This window comes from Choloepus didactylus, chromosome 2 (genome assembly GCF_015220235.1).
Source record: "Choloepus didactylus isolate mChoDid1 chromosome 2, mChoDid1.pri, whole genome shotgun sequence".
In the NCBI taxonomy this organism is placed as follows: domain Eukaryota; kingdom Metazoa; phylum Chordata; class Mammalia; order Pilosa; family Megalonychidae; genus Choloepus; species Choloepus didactylus.
This window is the reverse complement of record NC_051308.1, coordinates 139,625,563-139,652,530: the sequence shown is the minus strand read 5'-3', so window position 1 is coordinate 139,652,530 and position 26,968 is coordinate 139,625,563. Positions and strand designations below refer to the sequence as shown.

General features: G+C 37.2%; 1 protein-coding gene across 2 annotated transcripts in view; it reads right to left on the bottom strand.

Moving 5' to 3' along the window:
• The window catches only part of OLFM3 (olfactomedin 3), a 182,144-nt gene that overhangs the window by 27,940 nt on the left and 127,236 nt on the right, over positions 1–26,968 (bottom strand). The window contains exons 1-2 of one of the 2 annotated variants that reach the window (XM_037826515.1): positions 13,335–13,535; positions 1,992–2,138 (exon numbers count right to left, since the gene is read on the bottom strand). In XM_037826515.1, the coding sequence (XP_037682443.1) occupies positions 1,992–2,138; positions 13,335–13,463 (276 nt within the window). In that variant the 5' untranslated portion in view covers positions 13,464–13,535. Of the gene's footprint in view, positions 1–1,991; positions 2,139–13,334; positions 13,536–26,968 lie in introns of those variants that run through there. The other variant, XM_037826516.1, reaches the window with a different exon arrangement.

Below are 26,968 nucleotides of genomic sequence, written 5' to 3'. Positions count from 1 at the left end.
TGTTACTTATTCCCTTCAGGCCACTGTAAAATAGTATGCAGAATATTCTATCTTTTCTGACATGACACTGCCAAATGCTAAATTTGGTAAATCTAATTTGTGGTGATCTTGATTTTGTTAATAAATTTTATTTGTTTTTTTTTTTGTCCTTTAATTTATTAATGAATTCTTGATGGCACAATTTTCTAGAATTTCTTTTAAAAATCCATATTGGATGTGGTAATCAGGTTAATTTTCATGGTGGCTTTAAACCAACTTCCTGGTTCTACTTTTTTGCCTTATTCATACTTCTCTTAATTCCTAGCTTTATCATAGTTCCGGCACATTTCACTTTTGACCTAAAGAATGTACTACCCACTTCCTGGCATTAATATTTTATCTGAATTTTTTCAATTGATTTTTGAAGAAATGTCTGAGTCTGTGTGTGGGTGAGAATATGCATGAAGTATTGACAAATAAGATTATTGTGTACAAGAAAATGTTTCCCACCATAGTTAATGTAGAAAAAAGATAATTCTGAGTAGGAAAGATTAAGCCAAAAGTCAGTAACCTGAGGGAAAATACAATTTAATAGAAAAGCAGAATTGGATTTAAAAAATTAGTTTTATTAACATGATTAATTTTCCCAGTTACCATAGAAAATTAAACAGTACATCTGAAATGAAAATTTTTTATAGAAATAAAGAAAATCAAGATTGGAAAACAAATATTCAAGAGTAACCAAAACTCATATACTACAATTTCTAACAGTTAAGAGGAACAGTATCTAGAGTCAATATGAATTAAAAGACATACGGTCTTGTCTGAGGGACAAATATTGAAGGATCTAGGAGGATGCAATCTTATCGTAATAGAAGGCTAAAGAAGAGAGTGCCAATGAGTGAGGATATCTCTGAGGAGAAAGAAAGGAAAAACAGGCTAATGCTTGTACATAAAATCTCAGAATATCAAGAGACTTCCAAATAATGTAAAAAGATGAAACTTATTTTTATTATATGGTAATGGAAGAAAGTTACAATGGCTAGATTTGAAATTGAATAAACTAGAAGTGTCTGATTAACAAACTTGATACTTCAATTTTCCTGGCTTCTTTTTAATTTCCTGTAAGAAATTCCTGTTTAATGCTATAATTGTGTGGCTGGTAAAGGAAATGATATTGCATAGAGTGAATTGTTGAGCATAATGTCTTTCAAAAACACATGCTACTGAATTTACCTTTTTATCCCTGATGCTATTTAAGATTCAAACATGTTATCATCCCTGCATCAGTCTGGCCACCCCAGCTGTCCTACTATATTCAGAGCCCAGCACAGTGAAAATCTGAATGGGGATAACTGAAAGAACCATTCATTCATTGGTTTCTTTCACCCAAAGCTAAACATAAACAACCTTTCATGAGCTGACTTTTATCTATAAAAGAGAATAAATCAAGAGCATTCTGCATTTTGATTGTTATGGGTCCAGCTTAAGTAAATTATGTAGAGAGAATGCTATTGAATGAAATTGAAGAGCTTAATGTTCAAAGGAATGACTTAGAGAGAATGGAGATAAATATCTGGAATTATTCATTATCTGTCCAGACAGCTTGCATATTTCGTGCTATTATTCTAAACTTCCTTGCAAAGTTATTAATGTAATCCAAAAGTGAGCTCAAAGAGCCTGGTGTGATTCTAAGAGTTGAGGCTCAATTTCTGCCATTTGGATAAGACTTCTTGCTTTTTTATTCCCAAAGAAAGACTAGCTGGATAGTAGGATATATGGTACAGAGCCAGATTTAAGAAGGAAAGGTTGGGAAAACTAAAAAGTCGTAAGACTAGGACAACCCAACAGGAAGCTTAAGGCATCCCTCTGAAGGAGCATGAAAGAGCTTACCAAAGAAGGGGGGCAAAAATCTGAGGACCCCTCCTTACCATCACCTGCTTCCCATGTTTCCTTTTTAAAGAATGGCAGATATCGATAAAAATATGGACAGAGATCACAGGGACACCTACCTTTTCCAGAAGTTGACGAAGCTGCCTGCTTTTGGCATCCCGGGAACAGAGATTTTGTTCTGGAGCCACCACGGTGCAAATGCATCGTCCATCAGGATCCTGTGCCGAGCTGTACACTTGCCACCCTTCTTTGGGACTAATCTGAGTCTGAGGAAACCAACAGCAAACACACAAAACACAGAGGCCCATTATAGGATAAAAAGAATGTGAGCTTTTAGCATAGGCAAAGCATCTTTTTTGATCATTAAAGTTTGTGTTCTCATTCTTCAAAATTATAAGAAAGGGGTTAAACAACTTATGTATGCAGCATAGCTACCCAAAAGGAAACCTTTCCCTTTTTTAACTTAGGATCTATGTAATTATCTGCTTATTGATCTCATACCACTTCCTAATGCTTTTTGTCATCTTTTGACATTTTAGTGTAATTTTAGAGCCATCTGATAACCACTTAATCACATATGACCAATCTTTCTACATAAGATCTGCTAGCTTGTGCTTCTCAACAGTAAATTATTAGTGGTATTTTCTTTTCTAGTTGTTATCCATGTATGATATTCTGAGGCAAAGTCTTGTCCCAAGGAGCTTTCCATATATTGAAGGCCCAATTATAAATAAGGCTGGAGAAATATCACATGAAGATTTAAGGTAAAAATAATTAGATCTGGGCTGTTTTGCCCAGGATGTAGAATCCCAGAGGAGTTAAAGAGTATGTTTTGGCATAGACTGCCAAATTTATCTTCCCAAATTACCACTGTGCATGTCACACTACTTTCTTAGACCTGAGCTTAAAGTGGCATTCATATTCCACTGCAGTCTCCGTCCTATTTATATTTCTAGTCTTACCTCCTACACTTTCCTATGGGGACCTTCACTCCAGCCTAAGTGGGCTTTGTGTGTCTTGCAAGCATGCTACTTTGATTCATGTCTTTGGACACTGTTCATTTTATTTTCCCTGTTTGGAATGCCTCCTTTATAAGCCTTCAATTTACTCAACCCTTGGTGATTTTATCTGGCTGTTTTTCAGGAAGATCTGTGCTTTGCACATATACCCTCCATTGTATAAACAGAAGTTGTTGTGGAATTTGTGGTGCTTCTCCCCAAAATGTGATCATTCCTACACGTGTTGGGAATATCAGCAGCTCAGCTCTCAGTTCAGTCTCTCTTTAAGGATTTCTTTGGCTGAATAATGCCACCTCACTTAAGGTCAGGCTCCCTTCCTGAGGACAGTCCACATTCATTTACTTGCTGATACAAGGATACAAAACCTAGCCCCTTGGCTAGCATAATTTTAAAGGGCCACTCCAGATCCAGAATTCCCATTGGGGTTGGCTGAAACCTTTGTCATAGTTGCATCATATGAATCCAAATTCTTCCCCTACCCCATCCTGCTCTCCTTCTCCATCCCCACCACAAGACAAAGAGCACCCCTAATAAACCTCCCTGAGCTCTAGCAAGTTAATCTCAGTTTCAGTTTATTTCTTGGAGAACTGATGTGCAATGAAAGTATTAAATAATCTCATTCAGCTGATCAACTCCTTGGAATGTAATTTGTAGATGAAATCTTGGTGGTCCTAAAAGGATCCAATTTCATTCAAAATCAATATCCAGGAGACAGACTATGGTTCATTTATGGTAACCAATTTGTAATATCACCTTTAATTTTTTTCACATGGTTTATTTTTGGCCCAGAATTTCATTTTCTTCTTCAAATTCTTGGGTATATTTATAATCCAGAAAAAAAAATTGAGCCTACATATATGTATCTGTGAATATTATTTTGACATAGTCCTTCTATGTGAAAATCTCTAATTTGGTGTTACTAAATGCTATTTGGGGGACTGAGAATATTTGGGTTCTAATAATTATTTGGATCTCTCTTTAACCTGTGGGTTAGTATAAAGGTCTTTCAGGGATTCATCAGAAGCAAACAAGCAAACAAATAAACAAAACACTTACGGAAACAGAATCTATCCAGCAATGACAAAAGCTTTGTTGAACAATCAGGTGTTTGAGAAAGGCATCAAAGCAAATTGTGAATACATAGTCTGAGCTCTGGTTTGGTTAGATTTTCAGAAAGTAAAATACCTGGATAGTATTAGCTTAGCTCTCTGTGAAGATGCATTCACATAAAGTTATGATTTCTATAGCTGGTTGATATAAGAAATGATACAAATAACATTGTCTCTCTTTTGTAAATTAAAATTGAAGGCTCTGTCCATCAGAAGCAAAACTTGCCTTGGTAAACCAATTTGTATATTTTCTGTTATCAGATGACATCTATGTTATGTAAAATACTTCTCTTCTTGTTACGACTGTCAGAGCTCTGTTCTAAAATTACTGTTCATCTACAGTAAGTTTTCTTAATTTCTGATATATTTCCTTTCACATGTTTTCTCACTTGTCCTTTAAATGATCTTTCAACTGTCCTATTTTGGAAATTACTTCAAAGTAGATTGATTTAAATAATAAGAGAAAAATTAAATTATACTGTAGATATCTATAGGACTTTTAAGGACCACTGCTTATATTATACATTTTTATTTTTGATTCCTATGTCATTGTTCTATAAATATTTAATTGTAGATAATTATATATTTGCTTTCTTTTCCAAAGTAATCTAAAGGTATGGAATTTGTATTACCAGTACTTTATACAATGTCTTGTTCCCAACTGATATCTGATGGATAGGTGATAAATGAAATAACAGATGATTTATAATAGTTTTGTGGAATCTAAACCACCATCCTCTGAATGTGTCTATGTCCACATAATGGATTTTGTTGAGTATCATTTTACTCAGAATTCTGCTTTCTATACCTTCATAATATCAGAGGTTCTTGAAATCTCCCTGTTCGTTTTCAGCGTTTGAATATAAATTCTTTTTGCATCACATATTCTTTTGAGGACAAACACTTTGATGCCTACCTTTTACATAATCTCTTCAAATAGCTCTCATTTTAAATGCTTACAGAACATATATTTGCATTATGGATAATGTAAATCTACTCTCTCCACTGCCTTGTATTTGAGGACAATAACATTAATTATAATAACACTACTGATGATGTCAATAATAACTTACAGAGTGTATTACATGCCAGGTAAGCTTTCAGTACTTTATACAGAGAGAAACAAGTTTAAACCTCGTAACAACCCTAAGAAGCAGGAACTATTATTATTCCCATTTCACAGACGAGAAAATCAGTCAACCTGCCTGAGGGCACACTACTTACATGTGGTGGAACTAGAATTTGAAGCCAGGTGGTGTGCTCTAGAACAGCTCAGTCCAATAGAAATCTGAGAGCTATATGTGCAATTAAAATTTTTCTAGTAGCCAGGTTTAAAGATGTAAAAAGAAATATGCATCCAATATATCATTTCAACATGAATCAATACAAAAAAAATTCTTGAGATAGTTTACAATCTTTGATTTGTACTAAATTTTGAAATCCAGTATGTATTTTATAAGTATGAACTTCTGGATTTGGACTAGCCACATTACAAGTATTCAGTAGCAGCCCGAGGCCTCCGTGTTGAACAGGGCAGCATTAAGGTCCACGCCCTTAAACTTATGCTGTGGTCACATTAATAGGATGCCGGACATCCAGATAATTGTTTTTAAAGTTTCATAATATAGATATTGAAAATCTACCTAACAGATGTTACACATGCAAAATATCCATTTTGCATCTGAATTGGTATTCCCTGTGGAAATGTCAGGTACATAAATGGGCCTCCTGGCTAAACTCTGGGCTTACTTCGACAATCTGGATCTAAAATCTTTCAGCCTTCCTTTATCTATGCTTCTATAGTTTCCAGAGATTCAGTAGATAAGGGCGTGTTTCTTGTATGATTAGGAGAAAGGGAAGATGAAGACAGAGTCTAGAAAAGAATGCATTTAATGAATTAAGGCTGGAGGGGCTAGACCAAGGAAGGATGCAAGAAGGGCAAAGATAGGGAGCTGAGATGAGGCAAGGAAGGAGAGGCCAGTGGAGAGCTACCTTGCAAAATTCTCAGGGTCACTGGGCTGCTCTGTTTCCCCACAGGCTGGAGTGCTTTGCTGGGGGTAGGGGCAAATTCCTAAACGAACTGAATCTGAGGCAGACTTCACTCCCCTCAGATCTACCACTGTCTGTGGGGTCTTATGTTTCCAGAATTCACAGGAGAACAGATAATCTCTTGTTTATTCTGTCCCATCCACCAGCTCATCTCATACCATAAATCAATACGCAGGCGTTTTTCTTTTTACGGCTTTAGTGGTGACTACTACAGGATGCTGACAGGCATTCCAGCAATAACCATGAACAAATATTGGGCAAACTATAAAATAGAGACTTCAGAAACTCTTAAAGGTATCATGAGTTTTGTCCTTGATCTATAATGACAAGCAAATGGTGCCAGATCTATCTTTTTAGTCTCCTCTTTTCTGAACTTTTTATAGGATAGTTCATAAGTCTCCTATGCAGCCTTTTATTTTGGAGGTTGATTCATTAACATTCCTTTCCCTTACATTCTCCTCACCTCTTCTTTCTAGCATTGATGCCTAAATATCCAATGAGAATAGAAATTACACATTATTAGAATTACTCAGAATTATATGTTACTAGAATCAGTATCTTAAAAATTATTCAGTCATCCTTTTTGTATTAAAAAAGAAAAAGATGAAGAGATTGTATACAGAGGGGACTTAGAAACAGTTTAGCAAAGTAGTTTCATTGATATAATTAAAAGTTCAAACTGAGTCAGAATATGGGATTAATATAGCTAGACATAGGTCCTGTAGTTTCAGCTAGGCTTCTTCTAAAATTGGACACAAATCTGAAATAGGTCAGAAAACTAAGGCTTGTCACTAGAATAAATTGAGCTTTTGGCTAGAGGAGCAGGGGCCACCCAATTATAATATTAAAATATCTTTAACAGCAGTGCAAATAGTGATTATTAAACCTGGCAGCATTAATATTGATGTTCACTTGCCAAGTGTTTGGCTAATGATGAGGAGCTTATCATGACAGGGCCAGGTGTCAGTTGCTTTCTGCAATGAGGGAAGTGGGAAAGGTGAACAGGGTTTGCTGTGCATTTAGCATTCTGCCTGAAGTGTCGTCTTAATAAAAGTAAAGACTCCAGCCTTGTTTGTACTTCCAGTTGTCTCCTTGTAAGAATCATTGAGGAGAGCCATGACCTTTGCTAGTCAGAGTTAGTTTGAATGATCTAAACTATAACAATCACCTCTTTGGCAAAAGAAAGGTAACCTGAATGAGGAGCTAATATAAAAGAAGAATACCTGACAGTCATGTGGGTTTTGAATAAAGGCAGCCTTACAAGTGTCTCTGGTACTCCCTTTTAGGGCACCAGTGCAGATACTGAAAAAGGAATCAAAATAAAACCAACTAAGACCTCAAGACATATTTAAATAGTTTTTTTTTTTTTTTTTTGGATAGCTTTTAGAAAAGACCTGCTCCAATTTAAGCTTATAAGAGCAAGTATTCAGGTGTTAATAAACATCATATAATGGTAACAGCAAACATTTATGGAGTTCTATCCATGACTTGGAAGTTCATGTGCATTATTTCCTTTGATCACCACAATAACCCTGTGGACTAGGTTCTGTTACTCTGCCTGTTTTACAGATGAGGAAACTGAGACTTAAAGAGGGTAAGGAACTTGCTCAAAGTCATACAGGGAGAAATCAGCAGAGTTCAGTCTGATTTCAGAGCCTGGAAGTTTAACCACCACACTGCACAACAAGTTATTTGAAATCTCTCTTTATAGATGATGATGGTAAACCTGATAGCATTTTTTGATCCACTATAAAGCCTGGTACTTGTTGGACCTGGAGGATGCTTACTACCCAAAGCATCACTAATCACAGTGATTACTGATGCAATTCTCTTTGAACCTTTTGTGTTAATTAGAAGAACTAAATGAACTATTTAGCAGTTTTTAATATTACAAAACTCATGAAATATTTAAGAATGCTCTAAATAGGAGAATTAAAATGATACTTTTAACAATTAGATTTGAAGTCTGGATTCTTTGCTTATGATTTGATTACAAAACTATGCTTTGTAAACATAAAGTACTGTGTGAGAGTTCTCCCAAACCTTTAGGGGGTTTGTACCAGAAAAGAAGGATCTTGAGGCCTGAAGAGTTGACAGTAAAAAAAAAATACAAATTTCCTGTATTTCTATGGGTTTTTCTCTTAATAAAATCTTTTTTCTTGTATTATTTTTACTTCTTTGAACCAACTGTTTTTAGAAATAGGTTTTATTATCTATTTTTTTTTTTCCAAGTCATCCATTTAGTAAATACAATGTATGGGACTTATACCAGCTTTCTCCACCTTTCAACCCAGACAGAACTCTTTACATTCATTCTCTGCTAATGAATGTAGGTCAATTGTCTGTATCCATATACCAATAGCCATGCAAATTCTGCTTTAGAGGAGACAGTTGCAGCTGATGGGAGGAGACGCATCCAGGCAAGTGGAAGGCATTACACAAACAGCATGGAGACAAGAATAGTTAACAGTAAAGGCTGAGCAAGAAGCAACAGGATAATCCTGTCAGGCATAGTTAATGACCATTTGTGGGGGCCTAAATGGAGGGATAAGCAAAGGGACAAGGTTCTGATCCACTGAATAAAACAAAATCAACTGGTTGAACATTGCTAGGTCTTACATGTGAGTCTGAGTTTCTGGGCCCTTCCTAAAAGTACAGACTGAGGCAAAAAGGAACAAAGTATCTAGTTTCTGAAACTGGTGCACAAGGTGAGAGAAAAAAAAGCAGAAAAAAAAAACCATTTATTAAAACCTATTTGATTTAGAGTGGAGATATCTGAGTGAAGAAAATTTGTAAATTTTCTGTGAGCGGATAGGTTTGGTCCCAGACTGCAAAATGTGGTTTAGCATACTAAAGGTTTTAGCTGTGGAGAGAGGAGAAATGTGAGGACAGGAATTAGAGAGACAATGACAGACCACACTAAAAGAAGCTGGGTTCTGGAGGAAGTGTTAATAAAGATGTCACTGCATAGCAGTTTTCTTCTTATTTCTTATAAGACTACTTGGAACTGAAGTAAGAAATGCATATTTCTTACTCAAGAAAACCTCAAGGCTCTAAGAATAAAACAATAAACAAATACAAGAAAGACCAAAGGCACCGTCAAATTTAAGTTGGTCACCTCTGCCCATATTCTTTGGAAATCACGCTGACTTTGTGCATTGGGAAGCCTTAGAAGTCACGTCTGGTCCTACCTCTTTCCACTCAATGTACTTTCCTTGCGTTTCCATTTGACCTCTTGGCCTGGTGGGGATTTTAGTGGCCCAGTTAGCCCCTTTGGTGGAAAACTTCAGGACTTGATCTGAGCTTCTTTGCAATATTTCCCCTCTGCCCCTAGTTCTGTTTCAGGCACTTAAAAAAGAATAAATTGCCCTTGATCCATGTGACAGTTCTATCAAAAAGGCAATTATCACATTCTCTGTCCTTATGGAGATTCGCATTCTGCTCTCTTACCTATCTCCCACTCCTTAATTTGTTTAGTTGCCCTATCACAAAATGGACATTGCCTGAGGATTTGGGGAAGGAAAATAATCTTATATGCAGTGAAGTCATATATCTTCATCCTGGACTAGAAACAAGGTGGCTAGTTGAAGATTAGAAAGGTGGAGGATACCAAGAGTTCATTTCAATGAATTCCACTCATTTTATAGAACTTAAAGTTGACGAAACTCATTGAAGTAGTTGCTTATGAGGAGAACCCAGTTAGATGTTTGAAAATGTAACAAACACTGCGTTTATGCCCACAGTTTCCTCCAAGGCCTCTTCCCACCATAACGGTAGAGCTGGCTGTTTGAGAACAGCTGCTGTTTGCTGAATGTCCTCTGCTTTTTAAATTGCTCTTTTCCAGGTTATTTCTGGTGTGGAGTCCACAGCATGGGGGATTTTTCAGAAGCTCAGCCTCAAATGGAAGTACTCTACATCAGAGAGAAGTGCCAGAGGGAGCCTGAGCCTTCTGAGAGCTGAGGTTTTCCACTTCTCCAAAAGCTGATGGGCCCAGCAGTTAGATTAGAAAGGAGAGGTGGGGTGGTGGGAGTGGGGGGAGGCAAAAGGAGAGGATGAAGGAGTGTTTCAAGATTCTAAGAAAAACAAGAGGGAGCTTATTCTCTAATTAAGAAGCTGTATTTAACTATTTACTGATAAAAATACCTGGGAATTTTAAAACCTCTTTCAGCTTTTGAGAAAATCGAATGTACACTGCCTGTTTTCAGAGGCACCTTCCGTAGAAAGGTTTAATTGCCATTTAATAATTCAAACCCTCTTTGTCTTTCTTTCTATTTTGTTTTTCAGGTCACTCAAAACTAGCATTCCAAAAATGGACCATGTTCATGTTAATGCAAATCTGAATTTATGCCATCTGCCTATCCCACAAAAGCTCATAAAACAAACTTTAAGACCTACTTTTTTTTTTCTTTTCTTTTTGTTTTTTCTGTGTCTACACAGTTGCAATCTTGTTGTCTTCATGTTGTTTATAGTGGGAACATAGAAGAGGAAGTTGAAGAGAAGGACCAGCCTATAACTGTTGAACCATAGGTTTTGGGCCAAGAGAACCGTTAACCTTTGCATCTAAGGGAAGAGGGTGACTTGCCCCTGGGGAAAAAGCAGATAGGATCCCTTGTGGAATTACTTGAGAGACAGCAGGAAGACGCTCCTAACCAGAAAGGGTGCCTATACTGCTCTGTCACAATACATGAAATACCAAGAGGCATTCTTTTTCATAAAAGTAGAAACATTGGGGTTGGATGTGACACAGTTGAGTTTATAGATTTTTCTCTGACTCGGTGATGCCTGGGAGACAAAGAAAGGTACCTAAGGCATGAGGATGTTGGTTTATAGGAGGAAAAGAGTGAAAAGGAGACTCTGAAGGCCTGGGAAACAACTGAGCAGGGCAGAGAGTCTTGTGTGACATAAGGGGACAGGAGGAGTGAGGACTGGCAAAGCAGGTAGATGAAAAGATGCCCCTGGGCAGGTCCAATGACATGGTTTTACCCAGGCTTTGACTTAAACTAGCTGGGGGAAATCCAGCTGGTTACTTACACACTTATGCATTTCTCCCCATTTGCAGAATAAGAAAGTTGGACTAGGTCAGATATGTTTCCACTAAGCTCTTGAGAGGTCTAAGATTTATGTGGAGGTATCTTGATTGGGACAAGAGGTTGTTATGTGGGGAAGGAGCAGATGGTGGAGGCCCAGTAAACATCCCCCCTTCCCACCCTTCACCCCCACTTATAATTTTAACCATGACCTGTTTTACATATCAGACTTCCACTTCAATATTCATTGAGCAAATATTCATTCAGCCCAAATTACATAAGATCTAATCAGTAAAAAAGAAGGCTCTACCGTTAAAACATAGTTTGAAAATAACTGACCAGGATGGTTTCTAAGATCCTTCCCAGAATTAATATTTTATAACCTTAATCTAGGAAATACAGATTCATTCATTCTTCACCATAGGAATCCTAAGGCATGAGCAATTATCTTGAATAATTAAAGTAGGGAAATGTCACAGGCATTGCTCTTTTATAAAGCATGCTACATCTATAAAGCACATAAAAGAAACATTATTTGGAAACCTGGTTTCTCCATTCCAATAAATAACCACTTACTGTCAATAGCCGTAGTGCGAACTTTCCTGAATTTTCTGGTATTTTGTTTTTGCTTGTTTTTTGAAAAATGGGTATATCCAAAGAAGGATTTGATTGTATCTGAACATACATTGACTTATAGCAATGCCTTATATTTTTCAATCAACAGACTACCATCCAGAAAGCAAAGAAAAATTAATTTAATATAAATTTACAAGATAAATAGAAGTTCAAAAAGAATAGTAATGATGAATAATTTTGAAAATTTCTTTATTCTCAGACAACAGCAACATAAAATAACCAAACAAATATATATATATACCCAAAAAGATACACATCACAGAAACAAGGTACCGAGTTTGAATTATGTAATCTTCACATTCATTTCCCTGAAAGAGTTAATTCAACAACCAAGTTTCTTGTTTTGCAATCAGGTACTTGGGCATTGAGAAAATTAGATTTAGGATATATTAAATAATGTAAACTTCTTTGTTTTGTAATTGTTTATTGATGACATATCATGACGTCTTTATAATTAAAAATCTCTTTTATATCCTTCCTACGATGCCAAATCATGTGGGTAGGGAGGAGACTCTCTTCCATAACAGAGGCACTGGGGTACCATAAGTGACTCAAGGAAGGTGAAAGCATTAAAATAGGTCAAAGTGTGTCTCACATATATTGACACCACACTGGTGCCTGACACATTGGATGAATCAGGCAAATTATGGCATTAGTATGGTCTGATTATGCTCAATTAATTATTAATCTATTGATAGATTAACCATTAATGGTAACTGTAAACAAGGCTTGAAAGTGGGTGGCAACTTTTCTTTTAGTGCCTGACTTTTTCTGATCCACTAGAATAATCCAGATAAGACAAAAATGTCCCAATCCTAACTGTTCCCATACCTTTTATTTGAGAGCAGGGAAATTGTTTTTCCAGGATATCTATTTGAATTTGTAAACTTCTATTAAAAAGTTGAGTTTTCCTTTTTCTTTGAAAGGTTTTGGAGTGTTGCTAAGTAAACCTTACTTCAAACTACCAGAGGGTTAAAAAGCACTTGCCCATTAATTTTAGATGAATGAAGACTACAAAAGCTGGACTTATGATAGAAAAAGTGTTTATAAAAAATTAAATAATTCAGGGAGTTGCTTTTATCAAGTGAGTTTTCTATCACTCATGTTCCCTAGCTTTCTTAAAGGTCCTTTTGGCTTTAAATTGCTGGAGGTTTTATTCATTTAAGTTTAAAGGTATTGGTTTCCCTGACTGAATTCATTGCACACCACAGACATTGCATTTCAAGGAAGAATATAGTCTGCAGAATATCCCATAGGGAAATTATCAGGATTTTATAGATAGCAAAAGAAGTAAAGCAATAAGAAACAAATCATATTTCTTTAAGAATCCTTGCAAACCTCAAATGAGTATGGTTAATCTAAAACTTTTCACTCTTAAGAATTTAACATTCTAGTATTCCCAATCCCAGCTAATTTCTCAGGCAATGCATTTATTTTTTGATACAAATTTAAAGTGTCCATAAAGAAATATTCATTACCAAAGTTATCACATAAATATTGTAGCTTTGAAGCAGACCTGGAAACAAATAAGCACAAGTGCAGCCTTTGCAGTTTACAAAATAAAGTCCATAGGTTTCATACACTAACTCCCCAAGATAGCCAAACCCACCGGCGTGACTTACTAAGGTATCTGGCGTCGACAGCCTCGTGGTGTTCAGTCCTACCAAGGACGGGAGAGTTTGGGACATCCAGTTTGAGATCATCGCCATGGTACTTAGCACAGCGCCAAGCTTCAGCAGTGGAGGACTCATTGCTGTGAAGCTAATGAGTTTTCATAGTGACTGATTAGGATCCTGGTGCTGGGCTGGCAGGGAGAGGCGTGACTGCAGCGCGCCACATCCACAGCGTGAAAGGAGATCAACTTTCCCAGCTCTAATCACCCGGGAAACCTCCCGGAGCCTCCTTCCCCTAACTTCATGGGAAGTGCCCTGCCCTTCCGTTTTCTTTCTTACTGGATACTTTGCTGGATCATCAAACAAACGAACAAAAAAATGTTGCTATGGCTTGGTTGGTAATTATCAGAGCAGAGGCTGGAGGGAGGGGGAATAGTGAGCTCTTCCAGCTCCACTGTAGTCAATTACCATGAACAGAGTCCATTTCCTCTGGGGTTGGTGTAAGTATAGTCAGCTGCTCTTTATCCTTCATAAAAAATACACCTTTAAATGGAGGACTGCCAAAGTGCACATTTGAAGCACCCAACTTAATATCTACAGATTTCTTTGGGTATGGACAGAGTGCTTTTAGGCAGAGCATGAAAACAAAGCCTGCATATAATTGCCAAGACGATCAGAGATTGAGAGTAAGAAATTATTATTTTTTAAACAGCCACCTAAAATTAGCATCCTTGCCTTTAAAAGGAAGTAGTCAAAGATGAATAGCTACTGTTCCTGGAGAACAATACCCTGGTCAGCTTACATGTGAACAGATAGAAAGGCAGTCTTGGATAAAAATCTCTATTATAGAAATTTCACATGTTCCCAATTTTGCTTTTGAGAATGAATGCTTCATAGGTGTTCAGTCACACGGCAAATTCAGTTAACTGTTTTCACCTTGAGCAAAACGAGAGACTGATATTGGAAGTCTATTTTTTGAGAAGAATCTGTGATTTATTTAAAAGGGCACAGGACCTGGATTGAGGATATCTAAGGGTCTAGTCCTTCCTTGTTCTATAGTTCACTGTGTGACTAAGCAATGGCTGAATACTCCTTGGTTTCGGTTTTGTTTTTACAGTTTACTGGGGCTGGAATCCATGCTCTCCACACCCTTCCAGTCTAAAATTTAATGATCTGTTTCTTAGAGTTCAGTTGGCAAAAGTGGTATATTGAATCTGGGGTTTATGGGTAACTTTATTATATTCTCTCCGCAAACTGCCCAAATACAAAATTTGGGGCCTAGATGAAAGGCCAGAGGCCATAGTCTTGTACAATGTATTTATTATAAATAAAAATATAAAGAGACAACTTGAAGAGGAATATGGATGAATGTAAATTAAATGGCAAAGGATCTGTTACAAAAAGAAAGAATATTGTTTTTGTTCCTTAGGAGAATTCTGGAATTATTTATGTTCAGAATTTTCAACCCAAGATGTATATTTTTCTCAAACTGTCTTGACAGGAGAAATAAAGAAAATGTCTTTAATAAAATTGGAAGAGATACATATTTATAGAGGGGTGTGTGACTTTATTTTCAACAACAGCTTTAAACTGGAGTGGATACTGAGTCTCATGATATCTTCCTTGCATCTATTAGCTTGAAAGCCAGGCACTATTTTTTTTTTTCCCCTTCAAAATATATCTAAATGATTTCAATTACCTCTGTTGTTTTTTTTTTGCTTGTTTGTTTTGTTTTGTTTACCACAGTGGCCAGAAAACCAAATATTACTTCTTTTTTACTTTTAAAAATCACATCATGTGAGAATCCATTTAGGATATAAACACATTTATATATTAAACTGTGGAGTAAGTAACACAGACCATTCACGCGAAGGACTGTGAAATTTTATTTAGTGTTACAATGTGATAATGACAAAAATCAAAGTGGATTTACAAATCAAAATGTTTACAAAATACACCTGGAACTCTACCTGACTTAAAGGAGAGCGGTGACTTTTTAAGAGCTTAATTTCTAAAATTGAAAACTAATATACATGCAGTTACTGGATAATTTAAGATTCAGTGTGGCAGATTCATAATTATACTTAATGAACAATCATCAACAAAACAGCATCTTTACAAGAATATAGGATTGATTGTCAGAGGAAAACAGCACATTCTAAAAAGAAAGGAAGAAATAAAGAATAAACAATGTAACTGAAAAAATGGTTGCTATTTCCCAGAGATCAAGTAACCATAGTAATGAACTGAAAGAGAACAATAGTGAAAGTTTATGAATCAATGATATTTACAAACAGCGTAAAAGCTAAAATGTGTTGTTTTTAGAACAAGTTCAAATGGCACACAGGATAGTAAAAAAGCACAAATTATGGTGATTATTAGTTGTGGGAAATAAAAATAACTACGCAGTTTAGAGTGCTAAATAGTTTGCAGTGTTTTATAATCTAGTGAAGTCATTATCATTATAATTTCATTTTAACAGTTGAGTCTTAGTGTGCAGATGGGGATGTGATTATTCTATGTAGAAGTAGCAGCCTGCGTTCACGACAAGAAGCTCAGTGGCTGCAGAGATTCTACAAGCAGAGTGTGAGGGATTATGGAGGAAGTGGAAAGAAGTGAGGCTAGAGATAATGGCAGTGGCCATCTCTGGGGGCTTCAGGGCCACCCAAAGGTGTTTGGATTTTAACTTGTTTTTTTATATGTACTTCAAGATTTTTAAGCACAGCAGCAAGGTCACTGATTTTATGGCATGAATTATTACTTTGACTTTGTAATGGTATAGGGTAATCAGATGGTGATTGTAGGGAGAACAAGATAGATCAGCGTCAGGAAGGTCACTTGGTGGGATATTCTCATACTTAAGGCAAGAAACCATTAAAAGGGTAAAAAGGATGGATTCCATAACTTTTTAAGATAGAATTGGCAGTGCTTAGTGATTGAATAGGTGTGAGAAGGGAAGGAGAAGATGTTACTTGGAGGAACTTCCAGGTTTTGGGTTTGGAAGATGAGTGTTCTAGTTTGCTAATGCTGCTGGAATGCAAAACACCAGAGATGGATTGGCTTTTATAAAGGGGGTTTATTTGGTTACACAGTTACAGTCTTAAGGCCATAAAGTGTCCAAGATAAAGCATCAATAACCGAGTATCTTCACTGGAGGATGGCCAATGGTGTCCGGAAAACCTCTGTTAGCTGGGATGGCACGTGGCTGGCATCTGCTCTAAAGTTCTGGTTTCAAAATGACTTTCTCCCAGGATGTTCCTCTCTAGGCTGCAGTTCCTCAAAAATGTCACTCTTAGTTGCTCTTGGGGTGTTTGTCCTCTCTTAGCTTTTCTGGAGCAAGAGTCTGCTTTCAATGGCCATCTTCAAACTGTCTCTCATCTGCAGCACCTCTCTCAGCCTCTGTGCATTCTTCAAAGTATCCCTCTTGACTGTAACTCCTCTTCAAAATGTCACTGACAGCTGCACTGAGTTCCTTCTGTTTGTCAGCTCGTTTATATGGCTCCAGGGATTTAATTTAGACCCACCCTGAATGGGTGGGGTAACACCTCCATGGAAATTATCCAGAATCATCACCCACAGTTGGGTGGGGCACATCTCCACGGAAACACTCAAAGAATTACAATATAATCAACACTGATACATCTGCCCACACAAGATTACATCAAAGATAATGGCATTTTGGGGGACATGATACATTCAAACTGGCACAGTGTCATTCATCAGGATAAGAAATACAGGAAGAAGTATGCCTTTAAAGAGAAGATAAGAGTTCATTTTTACATACTGGATGTGAGCTGCCTGTAGTAACAAGGGACACTGGTTGGTAATGTGCCCACATCTGGAGTTCAGAAAAGAGCTGATTTCACTAGGCCCCATAACCTCAATGTCCTAGAGAAAAATACTGTGTCCTATACAGATGGCAAAAAATCAGCAACACTTAGTCTTAAAACTATCAAAGGTTTTATTTCCACTTTAATTCAATACAATATCTGTATTTAATTACTTATCCACTCATCTTTAAAATACTAACAAAAACAACTTCAATCCCTAGTAAATAGTGAAACTATCACTAAATCTAATAATCTGGCAGAAAATGTGGCATGACTATGTACTTATTTTCTTTTAGAATGTCGAGGTGGAGCAATAGCTATAAACTCTATAGTACAACAGTGCACTATCACTCTTGGAATGCTTAAAGATATTGACTAATATATGTATTAATTAGATTTTTTACGGAAGTCTGTCTTTTTATTAGCTAGGGTATATTTCATGATAGACCCATATAATACATAATTAATAAACAAATAAACATTGACAGAGAAAGACTTATAGGCAATAGTTTCAGTTTGCTAAGGCTGCCAGAATGCAATAACCAGAAATGGATTGGCTTTTACCATGGGGGTTTATTAGTTCACAAATTTACAGTTCTAAGGCCATCAACAGGACCTTCTCTGAGACAGGCTGATGGCATCCGGAGTTCCCCTGTCACAAGGGAAGACACATGTCCTACTCTGTAATTCTTCTCTCCTGGGGGTAGCTTCTGGTTTCCATGGTTTTCTCCAAAACGTCTCTGGGCTTCTATCTCAGCTTCTCTGTGAGTCCTTCTTGCTTCTCCTGGGGCATTTTCTTTCTAAGCATCTCTGAGCTCCCTTCAAAATGTCTCTGTCTTTTCTCTTCTCATAAAGGGTTTCAGCAAGGGGATTAAGATTCATCTTGAATGGGTGTGGTCACATATCCATGCAAACAACCTAATCCAAAGGTCCCACCCATAACAGGTCTGTCCCCGCAGGATTGGATTAAAAGAACATAGGCTTTTCTGAGATATATAGTAATTTCAAACCAGCATACCAGGAAAAAAAAAACAAAAAAACAGCTCACCTTGTATGTCACCTCGGAGGCAGAGGGTAGTTTTCCAGGTTCTCCCACTTATTAACTGGGTGATATTGACTAAGTTATTCAGTCCCTCTGTGTGTCCATTTTATCATATGTAAAATGAGGATAAAGGTATCTGCATGGAAGGATTATTTGAAAGACCAAATAAAATGTATTTAAAAGTGCCTGTAGCATGTCAGGTGCTTAGTAAATGGCAACCTTATATTTGGTAAGGAATGGCACGATGTGGGAGGCCAGAAAAAGTAGATCAGCTGAAGGAACAATGCATACCCTTGAAAAGATGGGGAATTTTGAAACTTTGGTTGCAAAACGTAGCAGAGTTTGGCCTGTCGTATATGCTAATTTGTAAGTCAGCCGAAGTGGACAAAGAATAATCCAACTTTGCTGCATGTCATCAAACTCTCTGGGTATCTGGGGCTAACAGTCCAACTTAAAGTAGAGGAAAGGAGCTGATGTCCTTGCTTTCTCCTTCATGGAGAAGTTGAAGCAATTACAAGATAACTTTCGCATGCTTTGCTACCAAATCTACCTACCCACCTGCACTTGTAGTACCCGTACACTCTGGCTTCACTCTTATTGGCATGATAAATTGTCCGTTCCTATGTGTGCCGGTTTGAAACTGTTATGGACCCAACAAGAGCCATGATCTTTTAATTCAAACTGGTAGGGTGGAATCTTTTGATTGAGTGTTTCCCTGGAGGTGTGACTCACCCAGTTGTAGGCAAGACCTTTGATTAGATCATTTCCATGGAGGTGTGGACCCTGCCCATTACAGGTGGGTCTTTATTAGTTCACTGTAGTATTTACAATAGCTCAAGAGCCGACACAGATGCTGATGCTTGGAAATGCCTGAGATGCAGACAGAAGGACATTTGGAGATGCTAAGCTAAGAGATGGAGCCCAGAGTTTGCCCTGGAGAAGCTAAGAGAGGACCCCCAGAAGCTTAGAAATATCCTGGGAGAAAGAAGCAAGGATGCACAGGAGCTGAGAGAGAGGACCAAAGAATTCACAGGAACTGAAAGGAGTGAAGACAGAAGCCCAGAGACATTTTGGAGAAAGCCATTTTGAAACACGACTCAGGAGTAAAGGACCAGCAGACGCCAACCACATGCCTTCCCAGCTGACAGAGGTGTTCCAGATGCCACTGGCCTTTCTTCAGTGATGGAATCCTCTTGTTGATGCCTTAGCTTGGAAACTTTTATGGCCTTAGGACTGTAAATTTGTAACCTAATAAATTTCCTTTATAAAAGCCAATCCTTTTCTGGTATTTTGCATAATGGTAGCTCTAGCAAACCAGAACAGTAGGTGTGATGGTTACGTTTATGTGTCAACATGGCTAGGTTACAGTGTCTAATTGTTTGGTCAAGCAAGCACTGACCTGATTGTTACTGTGAGGATATTTTGTAGATTTAAATCATTAGTCAGCTGATTGCACCCATGGCCAATTACAACTATAATCAACAAAGGAGCTTGTCTTAAGCAATGAGAAAATTCTCATCTAATCAGTTGAAGGCCTTAAAGGGAGAACTGATGATTTCAGCAGTCAGAAAGAAGAATTTCTATCTCTACTTTGGCCAGCCAGTTTCTCTGAGGGAATTCACTGAAAACTCCACTGAAATTCCCAGCTTGCAGCCTGACCTATGGAACTCAGACTTACCATTCCCATGGTGACATAAGCCAATTCCTATAATGAATCTCATTTTATATATATATATATATGTATATGTACACACACACACACATAGTATGTAGTATATATCCTGTCCATTTTGTCTTTGTCTCCCTGGAGAATCCTGACTAATACAGCATTTGGTATTCAAGATGGTTCTTGAGAAACAGAATCTTAAGGATAAATCACCCAAGACTCTGGGTTACAGTGTATTTTTTACCTTAACAGAATTCTGTGGAGTTAAAAAGTATAATGGTATTGACTGGTTGTTCCTAAATACACTGGATGCAGTTGTCAAGGAAAGGGATGACCTCAGTTCTTCAAAATCCAACCTCAAATGCTGCATGAGGACATGAAACTTTCTATATGTGCCCTGAAGGAACCTCTTGCTTCTCATAGCTGCAGACCTGAGATTTCTAAAACCCACACCTAGAGTCACATCATGTGAATGTCTGAATGACAATGCAAATTGAATTCCCAATCTTTCAGCATGTCTGCCATTAAAGTGAGGGCATTGATTGGAGAGGAATAGGCTTCTGAAAATTGGAATGGAGCCTAATTGGCACCACAGAGAAGCAGTGATTTGTTCTTACTGGAATAGACACATACTCCAGATTTGGATTTACCTTCCCTGCATGCAATTCTTCTGCCAAAACTACCACTCATGGACATATAGAGTGTATTATCCGCCATCATGGTATTCCACACAGCATTGCTCCTGATCAAGGAAACCACTTCGCAGCAAATTGTGGGACTGAGCTCATTCTCATGGGACTCAGTGGTCTTACCATGCTTCCCATCATCCTGAAGCAGGTGGATTGGTAGAGCTTTGGAATGGATTTTTGAAAGCCCAATTACAACACCAACTGGGTGGTAACACCTTGCAGGACTGGGGCAGTGTTCTCCAGGAGACTGTGCATGCTCTAAGTCAACATCCACTCTATGGTGCTGTTTCTCCCACAGCCAGGATCCTCAGGTCTAGGAATCAAGGGGAGGAAATGGGAGTGGCACCATTCATCATTGTCCCTAGTGATCCACTAGAACAATTTTTGCTTCCTGTGCCTGCAACCTTAAGATTTAATGGTTAACAGGTCTTAGTTCCAAAAGGAGCAATGCTTCCACCAGGAAACACAGCAATGATTCCACTGAACTGGAAGTTAAGACTACCACCTGGTCACTTTGGGCTCCTCATGCCTCTGAATCAATAGGCACAAAAAGGAATTACAACACTGGTTGGGGTGATTGATCCTGATTATCAAGGGGAAATAGGACTGCAACTACACAATGGAGGTAAAGAGGAGTTTGCCTGGAAAACAAGAGACCCCTTAGGATGTCTCTCAGTACTGCCATGCCCTGTGATTAAAGCCAATGGAAATCTGCAACAATCCAATCCAGGCAGTGCTACTAATGATCCAGATGATTTCAGGAATGAAGGTTTGGGTCACCCTGGTAGGCAAAATCCATGGCCAGATGAGGTGCTTGCTGAAAATAAAGGGAATATGAAGTGAGTAGTGGTAGTTATAAATATAAACTATGTCCTTATGACCAAGACTGTAATGGTTGTGAGTATTTCTTCCTTGTTTGGGTATGACTATGTTTGTATATATACACATAAACCAAATATCTTTGTTTTCTTGCCTATCTTATTCCCTTATCAAATAACCTAAGTTGTATTAACTTTATATCACAGCATTTAAGCTAAAATATATCATGTTTAAGAGTGAATATTACCCAACAACATACATTCTCCTCTGGGAAAAGTTAGTGTGCTTCTGATTAGACACAATACTGTTGAATTACATTAGGTAAAAGATTGGCTGCTATTATTTTTATTTAGAGATTAAGTAAGGTTTAAGGAGATGTGCATGGGTGCCACATTGACAAAGTGGACTATGCTAGCTACGTTCATGTGTAAAGTTGGCTAGCTTATGGTGTCCAGTTGTTTGGTCAAGTGAGCACTGGCCTGGTTTTACCATGAGAATACTTTGTGGATTTAAATTTATCAGTCAATTGATGGCATTTATGGCTGATTACATTTGCAATCAATGAAGGAAATTGCCTTCAGCAAAGAGAGAAGTCTCATCCAATCAGTTGAAGGACTTAAAGGGAGAACTGATGATTTCAGCAATTAGACAGAAAGAAATTTCTATCTCTACTTCAGCCAGTCACCTTCTCCTGAGGAATTCATTGAAACCTTCATTGGAGTTTCCAACTTATGACTTGCCCTATGTAATTTAGATTTGCTAATTCCATGGCCCTATGATAAATATAATATTTACATATGTGTGTATGTGTGTGTCCTGTCTGTTCTATTTCCCTGGGGGAATCCTAACTAATATGGTAGGTAAGATTAATATAGTAGGTAAGGTTGACCTCTCTTCTGGCACTAGCTCAATGCTTTTAAAATATGAATATGCATAAAAATTATCTGGAAAGCTTGTTAAAATCAGATTCCTAGATGCCATCTCCAGAAAGTCTGATTTACTAGCTCTAGGGCAGGGCTAAAGAATTTGCATTTCTAACAAGCTTCCAGGTGATGTTGATGCTGCCATTCTTGGAATACGCTTTGAGTGGCACTGCACTAGACCAAATCTCTCACACCTACTCAGTGACAACTCTCTGCATGCTTCCCTCTCTTTCCTACATCAATAAATCTTCCCTCTCTATTGGACCATTCCCAGTAACATACAAACACTTCCCTATATGTCCTATTTTAAATATAAACAATACTTTCTTGATCCTACTTTCTCTCCAGCCAACCCCCATTTCCATTTACAGCATCCCTTTTGAAAACATTGTCCATTTTCACCATCTTCAATTTCACTCTTCCAAAACAGGGTTTTGTCCACACTTCTCCACTCTACTGATAATGCTATATCAAGGGTACCAATGACCCTTCATTTTGCTAACTCTTGCAGTCAATTATCAGTCCTCATCTTTCTTGGCTTCTGAGTAAAATTCAGCAAAGTTTTACTTTATGCTCTGTGAAATAATCTCTCCACTTGATTTCCAGTATACCACACTTATCTAGTTTTCTACCTATTTTTCTGATCTTTCTTTCTCAGTCTCTTTTGTTGATCCTTCTTCTTCATCTATATGCTAATGACTCCCAAATTCGTTTCTTCTTCACAGACCTCTGCTAAGAATTCAGACCTGTATATCCAATTATCTACTTGACATCTCCAGTTGGAAGTTTAATAGACATCTTAAATTGAACATATTAAAAAATAAGCTCTGACTATACCCCTCCTCCCACACAAAAAAATAAGCAAAATCAAAACAAACGAAAAATAAACACCTGTAGCCATTCCTATAGTCTTCCCCATTTCAGTCCAAAAAGTCAGATTTTAACCTTAACTTCTTTCTTTTTTTTTCTTTCTATTCAACTATTTTGCACCACCTTCAGTGCCACTATCCTGGTCCAAACCACTATCCTTTCTCATCTAGATTATTACAAAAGCCACCAGTTATTGACCTTGTACCACTTTGGTCCATTTTTAACATTGCAATCAGAGTGATCCTGTTAAGATATAACTCAGGTCATGTTATTCCTCTGCTTAAAATTCTTCAATAGATACTTTTCTTACTCATGTAGAAGTCAAAACTTTTAGCATGACCCTGTAAGATTATACATGATCCTCTTTCCTCTCTGACCTCATTTCTCCCTTGTGTCCCCTTCAATGGAACCATTTTGGCATTCTGGTTGTTCCTTAGAAATTCCAGGTAATTTTTCACCACAGGGCCTTTGCACAGCTGTTCTCTACACTGGAATTCTCATTCTTCAAATATCTTTTCATTTCCTTTTTGTTTTCATTCAAATATCACCTTCTCATAGGTCTTCAATGACCACACCATCTAAAATTTTATTTCCCTACATTTACATTACTTTATTTGTGCTTTTCTTTTTTTCTACTTAGAATTTATCACAAGTTAGCATGCTATGTATTTATATATTCATCTTCTTTACTATCTGTTTCCCCCTAATTGAAATCAGCTACTCAAGAGCATGAATGCTGTCTGTTTATTGACTGCACTGGGGTATTCTTAAGGCCTAGAGCAGTGCCTAGCACATCGTAGTTTCTCAAAAATTAGTTATTAAATGAATGAATAAATGACTATGTTACAAATTCTGTTCAGATCTGCCTTCAGTTTAAAAAGGATACTGTTTTCAGTGACAAATTACAGTACAGCCTATTCTTGCAAAAAGAGTCAGTGTAATATATTCAAGCATTGCATTGCTTGTGTGTTTTTGTGCGAGACTGATGGATATGTCTGTGAGTGAAAAGATGGTGTAAAAATATTGAAATTTTATGTTTATATTTAAGAATGCCCTTTTCTTCCAAATTTCAGATTTAGAATGCAATTCCTTTTGATCGGAGCCAAAAAGTACTGACTAACTCTTGCTCTGGCTTCTCTAGTTAAGCCTCAAGGGTCACAGGAATCTTAAATAAAGAAGTCATCTTTTCCTCTTGTCTTTTGGCTAATCATGTTTGCCTCTAATAGCAGAGGGAAGGTGAGACAGACTTTGGAAATGATTTTTCTTTAATAAATTAGAGAAGACAAAGACCTGGATGGCCATGTACCCAACTCCTTCAATTTGGCCTATGGCATTCTATTAGGGAACCACTCATAGTTCCTAGAAATCAGTGCTTTGCCATTCTTGCCTTGAGGTTACAGCGTTGTCTTAAAAGTGCTCACTAATGAAAGAATGGATTTAGAGTGAAAAACATTAGGAAAGTTCTTTAAAGGAGAGATTTCTGCCTTCTTATCTTTGCTTCATCTGTGAAGCTAACTGATGCTCTTGAAGCCCGGGGGATCCTCTGTCGGCAGCTGTTGCTGCTACTTCAAAGGAGAAAAAATGGATGTGTGGGGGAGGAATATTTCAAGGCAAACGTGTTTTTTTCCCTTAATTTTTCTGAGAAAAAAAGGAAGGAATGGGAAAATATAAATCCAGGATCAGTTTAGAGGAAAGGGGTTTGCATGATGGTGTAGTGGTGAGACCCCCTCAACTTAGTCACTCTCCTCCTTTAGGCCTTAGGATTTTTGACTGGGAAATGAAGATATTAGAATGAATTTCCTCTATAGTCTTTTCCCAAACACAGAGCCACACTCTCTGCCTTTATTCGTGCAGTCACACAGACACCTTATCACTCTCTGTTCTGGCACTATTAGACTACCAGTTCTCCCAGAGCCTCAGTTCTCTCATGCATAAAATGGGGATAATGAGACAACCTAACTCCTTAGGTATTTGTGAAGATAAAGTAAACTGCTACATATGAAGTGCTTATCACAGGACCTGGTAGGTAAGATCTCAACCAGTGCTATTTATCACAATTCCAGTGCAAAACATGTTTATGTATCTTTTTCCAATCTTCATGGAAGAAAATATAAGGACAGAAATTGTTAGTGTGTTGTCATCAAAATTTGGGATGAATTACCTATTAAAGGGTTATGTTTAAGAGTTTTTAAGGTGCAGAATATTTATCTTTCTATGGTGGTTGTTTCATAGAGATTGACTATTAAGAGTATCCTAGAAAGTGTATAAAACAGTCTACCCCACAGGACTGTCCTCAGAAGCTTCCTGTCTGATAGTCATGATAATAGTTTAGATTCATTCATCTCTTACTGTTCCAAGGCACTGTTATAAGAATTTTCCATGCATGAGCTCATTTAATCCTCACAGAAACTGTGATGTAGGTATTGTTACTATAGTAAGAGTATAGACGAGGAACTCATGCACTAATAGGTTAAATAACATAGATGAAGTCACACAGCTAATGAATGACAGGGCCAATATATGAACCCCATTTGTCACATTCTAGATACTGTGCTCGTAGTTAGCTTTTATGCTCTTACTCTCACACACCCACACACTCACACAATACCAATATTATGGCAAATATTTATTTCAAATTTTGTCTTTTTTTATTCATTGGGATTATTTGGGTGAAACATTGCAGTGTAGTCATTTGCATGCTCCCAACAGACAAATGCTTAAGATTGAGCACAAAAATTAAAAGTAACTGTCTTCATGTATTGGGTTTATCTTCTGAATATGACAGAACAAAGTTTTCATCCAGGGAGACACTCTCAGGCAAGGGTTTTGGCCCTTGCTTCATTTTCATTGGAACCTATTTTCATATTTTTCTAATTCACCCAACTCAATAGAGTAGACTGAAGTGTTAAGTTATTGCCAAAAGCTTTTCCAGAAGAAATTGTTTATGGAGAGAAATCTCAAAGAGTTTGAGAAATTACCTGGTGTTCTGAAAGGAGACTGTTTCAGTGGTAGCGTGAAAGAACAGAATTGAATCTTCAAATGTGCAATTTTCTGAAAAGAAGTTGTAAGTTGTTTCCTAAAGCTTACTTCTTTCATGAAATTTGAAATCTATGTTTAGCAAGAACCAGAAATCTTGTAGCAGTAAACAACCCCGAATGTCAAAGTGTGAAAGATTACATTTGTAGCCTACTTTTTAAAACAAATTCACATAAATAGCAGGAGATCTACAGTTAGTTTTTATGTAGTAGCATTAGCTGTATTCTTTGTCATCATTGTCCCCTCATCAATACATGTTGTCAAGGTGCTTTTTAGTTGAAAGCTCTGGACGGACAAACATAGTTAGATAAAAATGTCTAAAGAACCATATTTGGAATAGGTCAAGGATGCTTGGTTATTGAAAATGTCCTGAGAGGTATGCAATTTTATAAAAAGAATTCAGAAAAACTGTTTAGGCCAGGTTGTTAATATAATCACCACACAGAAGAAGATATATACATGCATTACCTCATTAAATTGTTCTTTTGTTGTTTTAATCCAGTTAAGAACTATTAACCATTTAAAGTTGTAAAAGGAAATAACCAACTTGCCTTAAAACAACTACCTTAGGGAATATTCATCTGAAAGGGTGTCTAATAATGATATATAGAAGGATGAATTTGTCAATGGATAAGTTAAGGAGAAAAAAGTTTGTCTCTTGGGACTGACATAAATTGTTGATTTTTTCCTGCTTCTTAATATTTTTGCTCTCTCCATATTTTCGAACCTAATTATGTGCTATTTTCTGTTGGCCTAAAAACATAAGCA